This window comes from Nothobranchius furzeri, chromosome 19, assembly GCF_043380555.1.
Source record: "Nothobranchius furzeri strain GRZ-AD chromosome 19, NfurGRZ-RIMD1, whole genome shotgun sequence".
NCBI classification, from domain to species: Eukaryota; Metazoa; Chordata; class Actinopteri; order Cyprinodontiformes; family Nothobranchiidae; genus Nothobranchius; species Nothobranchius furzeri.
Genome location: NC_091759.1, coordinates 13,792,754 through 13,810,605, shown reverse-complemented (window position 1 = coordinate 13,810,605; position 17,852 = coordinate 13,792,754). Strand labels below are relative to the sequence as shown.

Sequence of the window (17,852 nt, the reverse complement as noted above, 5' to 3'; positions counted from 1 at the left end):
TGGGCTTAGCCCTCCAGGGAGCCAGCTCCCCTACTGGCCCCAATAGGCACCTCTGTTGTCAAACCGGCACCCAGGGCATGGAGACCCCAGCCCATCCTGCCAGGGCCCAAAGCAGCAGCATTACAGAGCCTCACGGAGTCCGAGGGCACCAACCCAGCAGAATATCTATGCCCATCCCTGCATTTGCACAACTTCCAGAATATATAAGACATGGGACATCCAGGTAAGGTTGGGTCCTCCCCCTCCTGGACCTCCCCCTCCCCTGTGATGGAACGGCAGAGGAGCCAAGGTCTACCTGAGGCCCCTGAACCCGGGCCAGGCACTGCTGCATGTTCCTGCCTTCTTCCCGGCAGCATACATGTCAGGACCCGACCCCCAAGGCCCCGCCCAGATCCCCACCCGGGGCCGGCCACCCCCAAACCCCGAGCCCCCAGGCCCCCACCCAGGGGCAATGCAGCTGCCAGGCAGTGACCCATGGCCGCCGCCAAGATCTCCAAGGGGCCCCACTCACAACCGCCAGTAGTCCACCCCCCGAGGCAACCCAAGCACCTCCAGAGGGGGGCAACGGCCCCCCAGTCCCAGACACCCCCCAGTGAACCCACCTCCAGGGAACATCCGGATACTCCAAACTCAGACCCCACACCCCCCCACCCACACCATCCCACAGGACAACATCAACGGCCCCTCACCCTCTCTATGTGATGGAACCGATCAAAGGAGCCCAGAGAGATTGATCTGAAGTGGAAGCAGAGGCTATATCAAGTGTAATATGATCTAACAAAAGATTTCTATACTGGATAATGCAGAGAGTTTCTCTATTTTTCCAATTCAAGAGGATAGTTTTCTTAGTGATGCATATGGCAGTCAGAACCACGTGAACCAAAGATGTTTCAATCGGGACATCGTCCAGGTTTCCCAGTAAACAAAGAGAGGGGGTGGTTGGGATATCGGGGTGGACATTAACTTCAAAACCAACCGGCCAGCCGGGCCGGTAACTCTGAATATTTACCGGCCCTGCCAAGAATCTACCGGCCCCACTGGTCAGCTGTCAAAACGAGTCAAAATAACAACTGAACCGTTTTAAATGTAATAAACCTTTATTTTGTACACATTCACAAACATAATAACATATTCAAGTTTGAATTTGTTTGTTCCCTCAACAAAACACAATTTTGTCGTTGCATACTTCCGGCATACAACGCAGTACATCACCAACGCCGCTTTGCTGTATTCGAGCCATTGGCTGTGTTCGAGATGAGCCAGTTCTGCGCAGATTAGACCAGCGGTGATTGGCGAGCAGTGCATGCCTGTTAGATTTGTGTCCAAATTGACGCCGACTTGCTCTGACGTCATGCATACGTAGGCAACGATAACCTCGTGAGATCAAGGCGGCCGCAGATTTTGGAGCAAGGCGCTGCAGTTGCTCTCCCTCAGCTGCAAAACCTAGAGGATGATGGGAAACGCCTGGCTCTCACCTGATCTAAGATCTGACTGGTTCACATTTTGATCCAAACATCCGGTGGTAGAACATGAAATGTTAGTTGGTCACATGTATTCTGTAAATCATGTTACGTTGATGATGACAACTATATAGGCCATAAGGAGAAATGTGTTTTGTGTTCTTTTGTCACGTTTCCTATGAACACACTGAACAGTTGATAAGCTTTACTTATTATTACAGTCATGTCTCCATATACAATATATGATATCCACAAGCACGTGAGGATGTGTTTCAGCTGCCAACAGGCACCAGAGTTAAAATTGAAAATTGAACAAGTGTGAATGCTAACACGATATCTTCATCCATCATGCAGGGAAATCCAAGAGATTTAACTGGCAGAAACAACTGGTTCACACCATCTCTCTCTCTCTCTCTCTCTCTCTCTCTCTCTCTCTCTCTCTCTCTCTCTCTCTCTCTCTCTCTCTCTCTCTCTCTCTCTCTCTCTCTCTCTCTCTCTCTCTCTCTCTCTCTCTCTCTCTCTCTCTCTCTCTCTCTCTCTCTCTCTCTCTCTCTCTCTCTCTCTCTCTCTCTCTCTCTCTCTCTCTCTCTCTCTCTCTCTCTCTCTCTCTCTCTCTCTCTCTCTCTCTCTCTCTCTCTCTCTCTCTCTCTCTCTCTCTCTCTCTCTCTCTCTCTCTCTCTCTCTCTCTCTCTCAGAGGAAGAGAGCTGAGGAGATGGAGGACACCAAGTAATTAAAAGAAAAAGCTGAGCCGAGGCGCGCCTCGAACGGGGAGCGTCTGATCTGAACTGAGGAGCGGCGAGCAGCGGCCGGACTTCGTGAGCCATTCGCTTCTCGGCGCTTCCGCGGCCGGTGTGTCCCCGGCGTTAAACGCCGGCTTTCAGCCACTCCCCCTGCTGCTTCCGTCTGTTTTCCAGGCGAGCCGCTACTCAACTCAAATACGGCCATTCTCCGCGCCTCCCGTCTTCTTTAAACCGCCAAGAATCATTCCACCTACGCACACGCTTCTCTGCTTCATACCGTTTCGAACTGTCTCGCTTCTCCTCACCAGTTTTAAAGCGTTTTGCCGGAGATTTCATCAAGAAATCCCATCCCTGTGGTGGCGCGATCTTCCTGCGTGCTTGTGTGTTTCTAGCGTGGTTCCACTTCGTCTTTAATAGTGAACTTATAGTTCACGTGACAATAACTAGAATCGTGCAGTACGTGCACGAATCGTACAAGTGCAGTACGTGGCTAGAGGCGCGCAGGTTCGCGCGCACGAAACGAAAATAGCAGCTTCCTACAGGGCGGGGCCATGATGTAGGTGAAAGCCGGTGTGTAAATGACAAATAAGGCTTGGGCGCCACCCGGGCGGTAAGTCTTCAAGTATTTACCGCCCGGCGAGAAAATTTAGCGCCATTGGCGCTCGGGCGCTTTAAAGGTCCACCCCTGGATGACATTTCAGAGACTTTGACAGATCCTCACATACTCTACCCCAAAATTCCTGGACAGGTGGACAGGACCACAGTGCATGAATGTAATTGTCAGGAACGTTGTTTGTGCAGTGTGTACAGGTGTCAGATGACACAAACCCCATCTTGAACATCCGATGACCTGTATAGTGTACTCTGTGTAGAATTTAGTACTGAATTAATTGTAAATTGGAGTGTCTGATCATTTTAAAAGTTTTTAAACAAGTTTGGGACCAAGCTGACTGATAGATCCACCTCCCATTTTTCAATAGGGATTACTATTCTATCGTCTATTTTGGACATTGTCTTATATTCTTTAGACAGTAGTTTGGGGGGTTGAGATTATAGAAGTCTAATACCCTTGGTGGTGTTTGTAATTCTATTTTATTGAGCTTAAATTTTTGTTTTACTACAGATTTAATTTGGTGATATTCTAAAAAGCTATTCTTATCTATTCCAAATTGGGAGACTATTCTATTAAATGGGATGAAGTCCAATCCTTCATATATGTGTTCCAGGTATAGGATTCCTTTATTTTTCCAGTCTGGAAGGTTCATCATTTTGTTATTTTGCAAAATGTCAGGATTATTAAATAAACTATGTTCACACCCAGAATCGAACCCAAGTCTTCTGCATGAGAGTCAGACATCTTACAAGGTGAGCTACACACCAGTAACATTCAAATTATCTGTAACGTTTATAACCTTGATGACAGCTGAAACAACGTCAAACCAAAAAACGGTTCGGAGCGAAAATGGCTATTTTGTTGCTAATTTGCAGGAAATATCTAGAAGAAAGTTCTACAGAAAGTAGCTAAGGGTCCTCAGAAATGTAGCTAGCTTTGTCACTAGGCGTTAGGAACAGCGACAAAGTGGCACTGCCTCTCTCTCTGCTGCTAAAGCTACGGATAGCAAATGCTACGGGCTATGCCTGAGCGTGAACGCGCATGAAGCAGCCTGCTCGACCCGAGCAGCTCTCTTTTTCTGTGATTTTACAGAAAAACAGGCAATCACAGTAAAAATGCCAGGGCTCATTCTACAGGACCAGGGCATTGCAGGAGAATGTATGAAGAAGACATTTATTATTTCTACACATGTTTTGGCTGTCAAACTTCCATAATGCCCATTTAAAGAACAAACTCTGGACAGTGTAAGGTGAGTTTGTCTCACTGCAGAAATTAAAAACACACACGGAGCGTCAGCAGTCAGACGCAGCCGCTCACCAACACTCGTGTGTGTGTGAGCGTCAGAAGGCTGAACAATAACCTGTAGAATAATTAAAGTCATCATGCTAGAGCAGCTTTCTCTGTAGTGGACCACACCAGCTTCTGCCTCAATAAATAATAATAATAAAAAATATTAATAATAAAAATAATAATAATAAATCACACACAAAGTTGTGAACATTTAAATTTCCTTTCTGAACTATTTCTGTTGAGTTTTAATGTTTAAACTTGTTAGATTGTTACTGACAGCAGCTACATTTAAGTTTCACTTCCTGTTCTGACTGAAAGCTGCTGCAGCATGGAGGTGTAGTTCTCAGTCATCCTGGACATGATCATCCTGAGAGTTGTAGCTGAAAACAGCTGGACGCTTCTGGATATGTTGGGATCACAACACAACATGAACCGTTGTTCACTGGATTGTTCTAATATTACTGTTAAATCCGTTTAGTCACCAACGTAATCTGACTCAATTGGAGCTAATTTGTCTGCGTGATGACCTCAGAGATGATAAAAGTGGGAGAGTCGCAACTTTTTTCTGCCAGCTCTGCAGAAGGACAAGACATTGTTCTGAAGTTCTCTTTTAGTAGCTTTGGGAGTCTAAAATATCCTCACAGAAGACTTGAAGCACTTCCTGGGTGGAAACGGAGAAGTCCCAGTGGCTGTCGATGCTGGTTCTGCTGCGTGCGATTGTTGAGTTTCACTTTGGTCCGCTAATTTACTTATTTTTTTGCAATGTTGGAGACGTCTTTACGGTGGGTTAACCACAGCGTTTCACACTGTGGTTAATAATATAATTGGTTCATCTTTACAACCCTAGATCCAAGTGAGCCAACAAGACTTTGTTATGTTGGATACTTTGTCTCCATGGTTATGCCTCCGAGCAGGAAAACACTGAAAAGTAAACCTCTAGTTAACCCCATTCCCTAGCGATCATGTGTTGCACCCCACAAAACAGCAATGATTTACCATGGCTGCGTAATAAGCGATCGGATGCGTAAAAGATTAAATTAAGCAGCAAGATCAAAACTGAGCGTGCTGTTGTCAGAAGTAACAAGTAGAAAGTAAGGACTCCGAGCCTTCCAACATGGTGGCGGAGCTAGTGATGACAACATGATCCCAAGCCATATAGAGGGAATATGATATGAAACCTAATATAAGACACTGTACGGTTACATGAGCACTGACTGACATCGAAGTTGATCTTACTGTAATAGGCTAGGAGTCTTTATCCTGGTTTACATGCGCATTCAAAAACCGGACTCTCGAATAAATGTTGTTCCAGTACAGTAGGTGGCGACATGTTGGCATTCTTCCAGTTAGTTTATAGGAACACAAACAGTAAACAGAGTCTGGTGGGAGTGAAGCAGATGGAATTGAAACAGGATATGCACTAGGGATGAGCCGGGTACTTGTTTCAGACGAGTATCCGGTAAGGATAAAGCATTTTTGACGAATACGAGCATGAGACGAGTAAACCTCGGAAATATCTGTAATCGTGCTGAAGGAAAATCCTCATTGGGTAACTGACTGTCTTCACGCTCTGTGATTGGCCAGTCACAGAGCGCCCGCCCCTCCCTACACACAAAACTCTCTAGCCGGCCGGGAGCTCAGTCCGTCCGGCTCATCCACGCACACACACAGACAGTAACGGATCTCGCTGTGATTGCTTCACTGTTGCTCTTGTTTCTTCAGTTTTCCCTAGGTTTTCTTCAGCTCGCCTCTTTTTCGGTTGAATATTTAAAGTTACTTTTTACGTAACTTACATGGTGCATTTGACAAGACAGAGCTGACATGCTGCATCAGTCACTCACTACCTCCGCTCCGGTCGGGCTTTTTTTTTAACTCCCTCTCTCTCGCTCTCTCTCTCACACACACACCTTAATCAACATTGTTTTGTTTAACTTTGTGTGGGAAAATGCCAAGAACGTTAAGAAAAAAATCAGTTTAATCAAATTAAAATTAAAAAATATACATAAAGTTGTGTCTGGTTCTAGCATTTCATATTTCCTAGTTCCTACTGCATGAGTTCAGATGTATTAATCCATGCACTTAAATATTAATGTTCAGATTTTATTGAAACACTTGTTCTGAAATAGTTCCTTTACTATTGTGATCAAAAATATTTAATCTCAGTTCTGAGGCTGCTCTGTAAATAGTTTTCAAATAAACAATACACATATCAACTTCTGATCATTCCATATCAATTTCAGACTTAAAATAATATATTGATGTAAACCACGCCCACTTCCGGGTTATGCCACGCCCGTTCCGAGTACAGACACAGATACAGATAATTTAGTTGGTTGAACAGATACAGATACAGATAGTGGTGTACTCGCTCATCCCTAATATGCACAAAGGCTGAAGGAATGTACAACAGGGCTGCAGCACAGCTTATCTAGTATGTACTGGTGTTACGCATGTTGCTAATTAGCGATCACTTCCGGAACGTGAGTGTCCAACCACGTCATTCAGCTAACCCGTTTTCATGCATTAAAAAAAAAGATGAAAGTCTTTTTAGGGCAAAACTTAGGTTTTCTGATGCGCATGTAAACGCACTGATTCTGGGTTTAGGAGATCAGGAATGTGTACCCAGTCTTCTAAATCAGTAGAACTTCCTAAATAAAACCCTGAAATGGGTATAAAATAATTGGTGTGACTCACTCTGGACTCCTGTACTCACTGAACGCTGACCAATAAACACCAGGGGAACATCAGGAGGATGGGATTTCACTGCTGCTAGACCAGAGGATTTCTCAAACACAATATAACCAACTTTAAAATCCTGCAAGAAACAAATAAGAAGACATGGTCTGCTGAGGACTCAGAGGAAATGTTAAAATACATGAGACGTGAGATGAACCTGTTTCTCAGCTGGTTTGAAGAAACTGAACAGTGTGGGTTCAGAATCCTCAGAGGAACCTGGGTTGTCTCTCAGCTCTACCAAGCTAACGCTGCCGAACCGGGAGAACAGTTCTCTAACGACGTCCTGAAACAGAAACCATTAAACATGGATGGCAAGAAACCAGTTACAGATCCCGACAGACTGGGCTTCGACCCCACCTCGGAACAATGCGAAGGGACGTTCTGCACAAACAAAGTCCGGTCCAGCGGTCTGACAGAACCTTTCTTAGCTGGAACGTTGTGTTCCTTCACGAACACACGGAGTGGAACAGGACTGTCGCCGAACAGGAGGGAGAGAACTGAAACAAGACGATGAGCAAATGGTTCCTGCCTGAACGAGACGGGAAATGTGGGCATTAAATAATTATTACTAAAAATAAATACCAGTAAAACCAGCGGGAATGTCACAGGCCGTGTTAGGAGGATGTTTCTTCTCGGACGTCGCCATCTTGGTAAGATCGTTGTCTGAACCGGAAGTAACGCTACCCGGAACAGACACGGTCCTGCGATTTATTTATTTTTCTTTTATATTTCCCAAAAATTTAAAACTACTTTTATGCATGGTAAAGACTCTACCCGCTTTAACGGTAACAGTAGTTTCATTTAAAAACAAAAGTCATTCAGGGCAAACAGGACATGTTGAAACCAGCTTAAGAAAAATAAAATAAATAAATAAAATAAACTTCATAAGGGTCTCATTCTAAAATGTTGACTATTTTTGAACATTTTAATATCCGTGTAATACAGCCTTTTCTTCTATCCAGATATGTGAGGCATAACCTGCCATCAGCGGATATTTTTACAATTCGGATCTTTATTTATTTTTTTAAATTATGCTTATTACAATTTCTCGTGAGACAACAACACATATTGGAAACATACAAGGCATCCTTAGTAACAATAAAAGAAAAACCAATAAGAAACTTAAAAAAGAGGCACTTATATCACAAAGTAAACACATTGTTACAAGATAAAACATTTTTCTGCAGCATGACAAATGGCCTTTGCAGTTGCATTTGAATTTTTTATACGAATCAAAGTGGATAAGAACATATGGAATTCATTTGTGAAACAGTTCATGTTTGGCAGTTGTTTTTTCCATTTGCTTTTGTGGATGTGGTATTTACCCATAATAATAATAATAATGTTAATTAACAATGAATTATTCCCATTTAAGTTAGAATTGTAAATAAGAATATCTTCATTTGTAAAACTATCAAGTTCTCTTATTTTATTTCTTAACCAACAATGGACTTCTTCCCAAAACCTCTTACTTATATGACAGCTGAAAAATAAGTGTTCTGTTCCTTCAGGGCTTCCCTGACAGAATTCACAAGGGTCAACTTCAAAACCAAATCTCTTCCTCAGTGTCCCTGCTGATGGATAGTAGTTGTTAAGAATTTTAAATAGCATTTCTTTTACTTTGTGCATTATAGGCCATTTTATAAATGTTAATTGTTTTTCTTCAATTAGTGGATTTCCTAGTATTTTTATTTTAATCTTTCTATCATAATCATGATAGATATATTTTTAAAGGCTCCATTTGAAAATGTTCTCCTATTAATAAATTAGGAAGTTTTATTTGAACATTAGAGAAGAGAATTGTTTTTTTTTTATCATTTGTATCAAAGTCACTGGTAGAGCCTTACATACTTTCTCATATTCCTGAAGAGAACATTGAATGTTATTAAATTTGTATTTAAAAACCTGTAGCTGTAATATTTCACCATCTTTATCCATAATATCGTGTACAAAGATATTTCCTTGATCAAACCACTGTCGGTTAAACAAAGACTTTCTGTTTGAAACAATTACTCGATTATTCCACAAGGTGGCACAATGAGAAGTAAAATTATGGGTAAATACTATCTTCCAATAATGCAATACTTGTTTGTGAAATTCAGATAATTTAAAAGGCAATTTAATGATTTAAAAGTCACATTTCAAAAGAAAGTTTAGCCCCTCAAACTTCTTGAAGACATTTTTTGGAATATGAAACCAAATTGTATCTGTCTTTATTAGAAATTCTTTCAGCCACTTTGTTTTAAATGTTCCCAGCATTGCTTCAAAATCCACAGGTTTCATACCTCCATTTTTATGTTCTTTTACTAACTGGGATCTTTTTATATAGTGGGTTTTATTTCTCCATATAAATTTGTATATAATAGCATTAATATTTTTCACTGTTTTTGGAGCGATATAAAGGGATTGACATGGATAGATCAATTGGGAAATACCCTCAAACTTGGACAATAAATTTCGCCCAAAAATAGAAAGATCTCTGCTAAGCCATTGGTTCAGAGTTTTTTGTATTTGATCAGTTTTTTCTTTCATATTGATTTCTTCTCTTTGTTTTTCGTCTGCAACTATCTTAACTCCTAAATCTTTTATTTCTTTTTTAACAGGAATTGACATTATCTCATTATCTGTGCATTCATACAGTGAAAGCATACTTTCAAGGAGTGATGCTGAAAAACTAGTTCATGCATTTATTACAATCAAGACTGGATTACTGTAATTCATTACTCTCAGGAAGTCCACAGAATGTAGTTAAAAGTCTTCAGCTTGTCCAAAATGCTGCAGCTAGAGTTCTGATGAGAATAAAAAAGAGAGATCATATCTCTCCTGTCTTAGCTTCCCTACATTGGCTACCTGTTAAATTCAGAATAGATTTTAAGATCCTTCTTCTCACATATAAAGCTCTTAATAATCAAGGTCCATCATACATTAGGAATCTGATTGTTCCATATGTTCCTAACCGAGCACTTCGCTCTCAGACTGCAGGTCTACTGGTGGTTCCAAGAATATCTAAAATTAGGAATGGAGGCAGATCTTTTAGTTATCAGGCTCCTCTCCTGTGGAACCAGCTCCCAGCTTTAGTCTGTGAGGCAGACACTTTGTCTACTTTTAAGAATAGGCTTAAAACATTTTTATTTGATAGGGCCTATGGTTAAAATCTGATGTTAGCCTAAATCTGGACAAGTGGGGGAGTAGAGGGAGGTGGAGTGTACAGTCAGTAAAGACGGCTCTCCCTTGCCCTGCCTCCAGCATGCCTACATCTAAATAGGATAGATTATCCAGAGTTATCTCTGTAGTTATGCTGCTATAGGCTTAGACTGCTGGAGGATACACTGACCACTTTTCACACACTACTGCTTTCTTCTACTATCTGCTCTTTAACTGTATTATTTTGTCCAATTTCAGCTGTTAACTTTATTTTCTCTGTAAGTGTTTTTCTCCCCAGAAGAAGCGACAATGACGTTCTGCTGAGCTGTGGTGGCCTCATGGAGGGGGCCATCGACTAGCACACTGCTGCTAACTACTTAAACATTCTCTCTCTCCTGATAATAACTTTTTGGTTTCCTTGACTTTTGATGTGCTACTACTAGTTTATCTGTTTAATTATAGATCCACTAGGATAAATACAATAAAGTTTATCTTTCACCAAATAGAATATTTACTAAGACATCACAATATAACTGTAGACACATTACTTGTCCGTGTCCGTGTCCGTGTGTGTCCGTGTCCGTGTGTGTGTGTGTGTGTGTGTGTGTGTGTGTGTGTGTGTGTGTGTGTGTGTGTGTGTCTGCTCTGTCTTCTCGATCCCCAGTGAGTCGTGGAGGATGGCTGCTTATACTGAGCCAGGATCCTCTGGAGGTTTCTTCCTGTTAAAAGGGAGTTTTCCTCTCCACAGTCGCTTTATGCTTGCTTGGTATGAGGATTGCTGTATAGTCACTGACACTAGTCAGTGACTTGATGCAATTTGCTGGGTTCCTTATATGGGAAACATTATTTCTGATTGGCTTAATGAACTGACCTGAATTGGAATTTTTATTATGTGAAGTGCCTTGAGACGACTCTTGTCGTGATTTGGCGCTATATAAATAAACTTGAATTGAATTGAAAGTAACTCAAATTTTTTTGTGTTCAGACGAAGACCTGATGCTTTGGAAAAAAATTGAAATAATTTGTAATGCTTTGTTAACCATAGATTTATCCTTTAGAAAAAAAACAGTGTCATCTGCAAACGGACTTAAACGAAATTCATAATCAAAAATATTATACCCTGACAATTTGGATGATTTATTACTAGATATGCTAATAGTTGTGTACATAAGATAAACAGTTTGGGGCTGATTGGACATCCTTGTCTTATTCCACAAGTTATATTTATTATTTTTGTTAATCCTGGGTTTAAGGAAACATAACTGTTAATATCAGTATAGAACATTTTTATCACTGAACAAAATCTTTTTTCCAAAACCGAAATATTCTAGGGTGGAGAATAAAAAATTATATTCTATAGAATCAAAGGCTTCGAAATAGTCTATAAATAAAATGAGGCTGTCCGTTTCCAAAATAGACCTATAATCCAGCATATCCAGAACTAATCTCACATTATTATGTATGCTTCTTATAAACGCAGACTGATTATCATCTACTATTTCATCAATGACCGTTTTCAGTCTTTCTGCGCTAATAATTTATAATCATTGCACAACAGATTAATTGGCCTCCAGTTGTCTAAGTCTGTTGTATCTTTTTTGGTTTGGGAAGAAGGGTTATTATTCCAGTTTTCATTGTTTGGGTAAGACATCCTTCATACACTCATTAAATGTACTTAATAACAATTTTTGAACATTCTCCCAAAAAAATTTAAGAAATTCCGAGGTCAATCCATCAATACCGGGCGATTTCCCCTTTTTCATTTTTTTCAGGGAATTTTCTACTTCTTTAATATTCAAATCATCCTCCAGATTTTTTCTGTCTTCCTCTCCAATAGATTTAATATTGTTCTTTATCTGAGTGAAGAAGGATTTACATTCCTCCTCACAGAAATTAGAACTACCGTATATAGGTCTGAGTAAAAACATTGAACTTCCTCCTTTATTTGATTTTGGTCTACTATTACAGTGTCATTTATTTAAATTTGCATATTTTCTTTTTGGATTGTCTAGACTTTTCTAATCCATCAAAAATATGTTGAGTTATTTTCGCCTTCTTCAATCCACTTAGCCCTGGATCTTACAAAGGCTCCATTCGCTTTTTCTATATAAATTTCGTCAAGCTGTTTTTGGAGCAAGTTTAGCTCTGTTAGTTCATCCTCCGTGTTATTAATTTTATCACAGAGTAGGCTGATAATTTTTAGCAGTTCTTTCTGCTTTAATTTTCTCTCTTTTGTCATAATTTTCCCCATTTCAATTGCTAACCTCTTTGTTTCAAATTTAAACCATTCCCATTTTCCTTTATTTGACATATCCATCCTTTTTACTTTTTGACAAAGGGCTTTTATTTGTTTGCAAAACCCTTCATTTGATAAAAGGCTATTATTTAGTTTCCATAAACTGTCTGAAGAGCATTTTTGTTTTATTATTATTAAAGTTAAGCTTATTAAACAGTGATCAGTAAGCAGAGAAGTAATAATCTCACATTTCTTTACATTGTTACCTATAGAGTGTGAGGTTAGCCAATAATCTATTCTTGACCGTTGGTTTCCATTAGAAGCACTGATCCATGTGTATTCTGATTTTGTAGGATTATTTAATCTCCAGTAATCAAACGTATTAGTGATAGAACAGAAATCTTGTAAGATATCATTGTTTTCAGTTTGCTGACCTCTAGGTGGTAACCTATCTAACCAAGAGTTTGGTGCGATATTAAAATCTCCTCCCTCAACCACCTTATCTGTTACATGAACATTTTGCCAATATGTTATCATTCTGCCCAAGTTTTCTAACATCTCTCTGTTTTTAGTTTTGTTATTATATCCATAAATAGAAAGTATAATAAATTTCTGATCATATATTTCTATAGCTGCTATTAACCAGTGGCCGTCTTTGTCTCCTCTATGATTAATTACTTTCCCTGTAAATTTGTTAAATATTATCATAACCCCTGCCGAATAGCTGGTACCATGGCTATATAAAATATTATCCCCCCACTGTTGTCTCCAAAATTTTTCCTCCTCTATGCCTGAATGTGTTTCCTGTAACAAAATTAAGTTGGCCTTAAGCTCTTTACAAAATAAAAAAGTGCCTTGCGCTTTATGGTGTTTTTCAACCCTCTAACATTCAAAGAAGTAAACAAAACTGACATACCAAACAAAACAAATGGCTAGAATGTTACCTAGTTTATCCGCTCTGGATTTATCCAAACAGCAGGAATGAGCAATATTGTCCAACTATATTATATCTCATCCAAAACCTCCACCTTTAACAATCAGAAGATAAAAAACATTGGGCTGTTTGGTCTAGTGAGATCTCATTTTCAAAATAGCAGCCCATCTTAACAGAGGAACAGTATATTAAAAAAATGTATCATATTTCTAACATATATAGACCTTCCTCCCATCGATGATGGCGTATCCTTCCTTCAAGAAGGCATTCTTTCCACGTCGTCTGGCTTCCTCCACCTGGGGCCACAGCTTCTCCCTCGCCTCCCGATCCTCTTTGGAGAAGTCCATTTTAAAGATGATCTTCTTCTCTTTGCATACTCTGGCCTCTTTCGACATCTTCCACACTTCTTCCTTCATCGTACGTGATACAAACTGAATGATAATGTCATAGTCTGCATCAGCCCCTTCCATTTTTGTGCCTCCTGGTGTCCTCCATCCCTCTCTAGATTCCCTCTTGTGTCCCTTTGTTCCCCAGCTCCTCTTGTGCTCCACTCCAGGATCTCCCTTTGTGCTCTCTTAGCACCCTCATGTGTCCTTGTCTGCATCCCTGTTATGTGTCTTATGCTGTAGCTCTTTGGCACCCTCATGTGTCCTTTTTCTGCATGTCAGTTTAGTGTCTTATGTTTGTAGTCCTTTAAGTCTATTCCTCCCAGGTCTTGTGTCATCTCATTCATCCCCAGGTCCTCCAGGTCTCATTTACATTCTGTGTCCTTGTAGTCCCCAGCTCAACGTGTGTGTGAGATTCAGTCTCCTGCTCAGTGTTTGTGTGTGTGTGTGTGTGTGTGTGTGTGTAGTTCTGTGTGTGTGTGTGCTTGTCCATTCCCCTTTCCTGTTTATATATTAGTGCATTGGCGTGTGTGTGTGTTAGTCCTTCCCGCAGCCTTTAGGTTTAGTTTTGGTGTCTTAGAGTTCCTTAGGGTTATTTGGCCCTCCTCTGTTTCTGTTTGCCCATTTTGATTATTAGGTTCACCTGTCTTCCCTCCAGCTCTCACTTCACACACCTGCTGCCATTTTCCCTAATCACTTCTCCCTGTGTATATAAGCTCTGTCTGGTCTGTGTCTGGTGTCGGTTCATTGTTGTATGTTGTCTGCGTTTCTCGTGCTCTGTATGAACTTTGTCTCCAGGTTTTTGTGCTCTAAGAAGAGCTTTGGGTGTTCCTGTTCTCCAGGACGTTTTGGACTTTGGCTCGCTGCCTCGGATTACTTTTGTTCTTTGTCCTAAAATAAAAGGAATTTACTTTGAACCACTTTCTGCCTCTTGCCATCCTGGGTTCTGCGTTTTGGGTCCAAACCATCCTCCTCAGAACGTGACAGATAATGGGTCTTGGCCTGGTATTCCTTGCATCTTTTTTTCCCAAACGGTGAACGGTGTCCACATTCCTGCGGAGCTCGTCGACAGACACGGGGACCACTCTTGTGAGTTTGCCGATAACTTCCTCTCTGATTTTCTCTTCCTCTTTTTCAGCTAACCCAAAAAGCCTGAGGTTCCATCTCCTCTTGTACCTCTCAGCTTCCAGTACCTTCTCTTTCAGAGCTTTATTTTCGACACCCAGAAACTCAACTTGTTTTTGTAGTTTAGTGATGTTTTCTTTGTTTACATTCGTTTCTTTCTTCGTGTCTTCTGTGCTTTTTTTCGATGTTTTGTAGTTTGCTTTCTAAAGCATCTAACTTTTTTAGAGCTTCTTGAACATTGTTCATTCTCCCTTCAATGTTCTCCAACTTCCCGTCCAGCCCATCAAATTTTTTTAATCAGAATCTCCATCATTTGCACAAGACTATTTGTACTCTCCTCTCTTGCCTTCATACTTCTCTTCCTCAGCTTTTTGGGTTGTGGACTGTTCATATCAGTTTGACTGTCCACGAGATTATCATCAGCTTGCTCTATATTTTGGGGTTCGTTTTCACTCATATCATCCATCACAGCCATGCTACTGTATAATGATGATCGACGATGTTAGCTTCACTACGTTGTTACATCTTTAACTCTCTCACCGTAATTAGCTCTTCAAAAAAGTTCCTCAGTTTGTCAAAAAACGAATGAAAGTCGCTTCTCATATGCTATGGCTTGTTTTTTTTTTTTTTTACCTTTAAACAGCGTTTGGACTTGGAAAAATACTGTTTTTCCCTTTGGATCCTGCTATAGACCAACTGCTCACTCCGCCATCTTGTCGCCTCACCTACAATTCGGATCATGGATGTAACAGATTTTCAAAAACTTCTTTTGAATTAATGGATGGAAAGAAAACTGGAAAAAGAAAACAACTTCCATGTTAGACAACTGAAATCGTTTCAGCATTTTCCATAATTTCAACACTCATCCCAAAAATGTAATATTAGTTTCAAACTAGACCAGTAAACTCAAAGCACATGTTATCTGTAGGTGGTTTACCAGAATAATCAGGGTTTTACCTTAGGTTTGATTACTGGTGACAAAGACGGAACTTTATTAAGTATGATTCTTAGTATTTTATGTACATCTTATATAAAATACAGCATACAATACAATGTACTGTGACAGCTAATCATACATCAAAGAGACAGTGCCCAATCTATTAGTTGTGCTAACTGAACGCACCTACCTACTGAACACAGATGTGGTCTGGGTATGAATGCATGGATGTGAGGGTGCCAGTGTCACCAACCAACACAAACTGGAGTGGAGAAGCTGTTCGCAGCTTAATAATATATGGAAGAAAAACAGTCTCACCACAATGCGCTTTTTTAATATATTGAATTTATGACACTGAATATTTATTCTGTAAAATTTTGTATTTTAAATGTTTTAAGGGAGTAAAGATGATTTTGAACTGGAATGAAACCAACACTTTTAAAACTCTCTGAAGGATATTTATTAAACAAAAATGAAGCTCTGGGCTGAAAAGGAAACACAAGGGTCATCCAAGACTGGGTATTAATAAACAAAAGGGATTTCTAATAAATAAAACAATCTAATAATAAACTAAAGACGCAGCACAAAGGCTGGAATAAGGCTAAACGGTAAACACAAAATCTGCACCAAAAGGGTGAGCAAAAGTCTCTCTGTATAAACGAGGAGACACAATTTACTATTATAGATATAAGCACAAAATGACCACTCAGGTTTCAAAACTAAGAAAATACCACTCAGGTAACAAAACAAGGACCACTAAGGTGTCAAAAACGAACAAACCACTCAGGTAACAAAAGAGAGACTTTAACGTCTAGAATGCGAGGAGAGCTAAAGAGGAGAGCAAACACCTCCGTGCCAAAACCCATCTGAAAATCTCTCCCAGAATGACAGGAAGCGTTCCCTTTTAACAGGGAGGCATAATTAATCTAACATCCTGCAGCTGTGCATGCAGAGGACCGAGGGCCTCTTGTGGCCAAAAAGTGACGGTGTCTGTCACAACTGCGTTTTAAATGAAAAGTAATGATGGGTGTTTCAACCACGCCAGTCACGTACTTTGAGGTTTATCAGCTTGCAAAAGTTCATAATTAGCCTGACTACACAGCATAAATCGGCACGTTGCCTATGTGACATGACCACATAATCTCCACTCCCCTAATATAGCTGATACTTAACCAAATGGCCAGATTTATGGTGGCTCCTTCCTTCTGTGGGAAGTTTGCAGAACTTACAGCCCTTTCCCTCAGTTTCCTCCATGTTTGTTTTGATGTCGTCACTTTTGTGAAGCACATTTGTAGTCCTAGATTTGGTTTCACACAAAACCTCAAATAGCATGTCCCCCTGTTTGAAAATATGTGCATTCTTGGTTTAAAAATATGTCTTTAAAATTCACGGACATCATTTGTGAAATCCATGGCACAAAACAAGCAGAATTAGAAAATAACGTTTTAAGCCCCATATTGACTTGCATTAATTTTTTCATTTTATCTGGGAAACCATCTACCGGAAGTGCTTCCAAACCATGGGTCCCCAGAAGAACGAAAAATTGCACCCAAATGGGGCTTAAAACACTATTTTCTAATTCCGCTTGTTTTGTGCCATGGATTTCACATAGGATGTTTTGATACGTAAAATAACGTTTTCACCGCTTCAAAAATAAGCAAGTTCTTGGTATCAAAATGCATATTTAAAATTCACGGACGTCATATGTGAAATCCATGGCACAAAACAAGCAAAATTAGAAAATAGCGTTTTTAGCCCCATTGACTTGCATTTTTTAGTCCGGAAGTTGATGGGCATGACTAAGTCTTGATACATAAGTCACGCCCATCTACTTCTGGTAGGTGAGTCCCTGGAAGAATGAAAAAATTGGCTTGTTCAAGATGAGCTGTGCCTCACCTGGAAAACTGTCAGACACAAATTTAACAGGCATGCACTGCACACCAATTACAGGTGACCAAATCTGCGCAGTAAAGTGGGGAATTCACTTGTTACAGCAGCACCAACACAAAAGAGAATAATTTGAATAAAAATAAAAATAAAGGTACATGTATATATACACATAGGCAGCAAGCAATTATTGCAACCTTTGACCACTAAAAACCAAGAATAGAAAAATGGTAAAAAAAAATAATAATAATAACTGCAAGAGACATAGTCATGCATAAATCTGGTATTGAAAAAGAATTGAACACATACTAAATATTGCATTGGTGTTATTGTGTAACAGGATAATGCCAGTACAGCCTAAAC

General features: G+C 40.1%; 1 protein-coding gene across 1 annotated transcript in view; it reads right to left on the bottom strand.

Annotated features, from left to right (window-relative positions):
* The window catches only part of LOC107373204 (uncharacterized), a 39,632-nt gene extending 32,082 nt beyond the window's left edge, over nucleotides 1-7,550 (bottom strand). Inside the window, exons 1-4 of the mRNA XM_070547267.1 lie at nucleotides 7,423-7,550; nucleotides 7,198-7,337; nucleotides 6,998-7,123; nucleotides 6,799-6,919 (exon numbers count right to left, since the gene is read on the bottom strand). Of these exons, the coding sequence (XP_070403368.1) occupies nucleotides 6,799-6,919; nucleotides 6,998-7,123; nucleotides 7,198-7,337; nucleotides 7,423-7,486 (451 nt within the window). The 5' untranslated portion in view covers nucleotides 7,487-7,550. The remainder of the gene's footprint in view (nucleotides 1-6,798; nucleotides 6,920-6,997; nucleotides 7,124-7,197; nucleotides 7,338-7,422) is intronic.
* Between the last annotated feature and the right edge of the window lie 10,302 nt (nucleotides 7,551-17,852).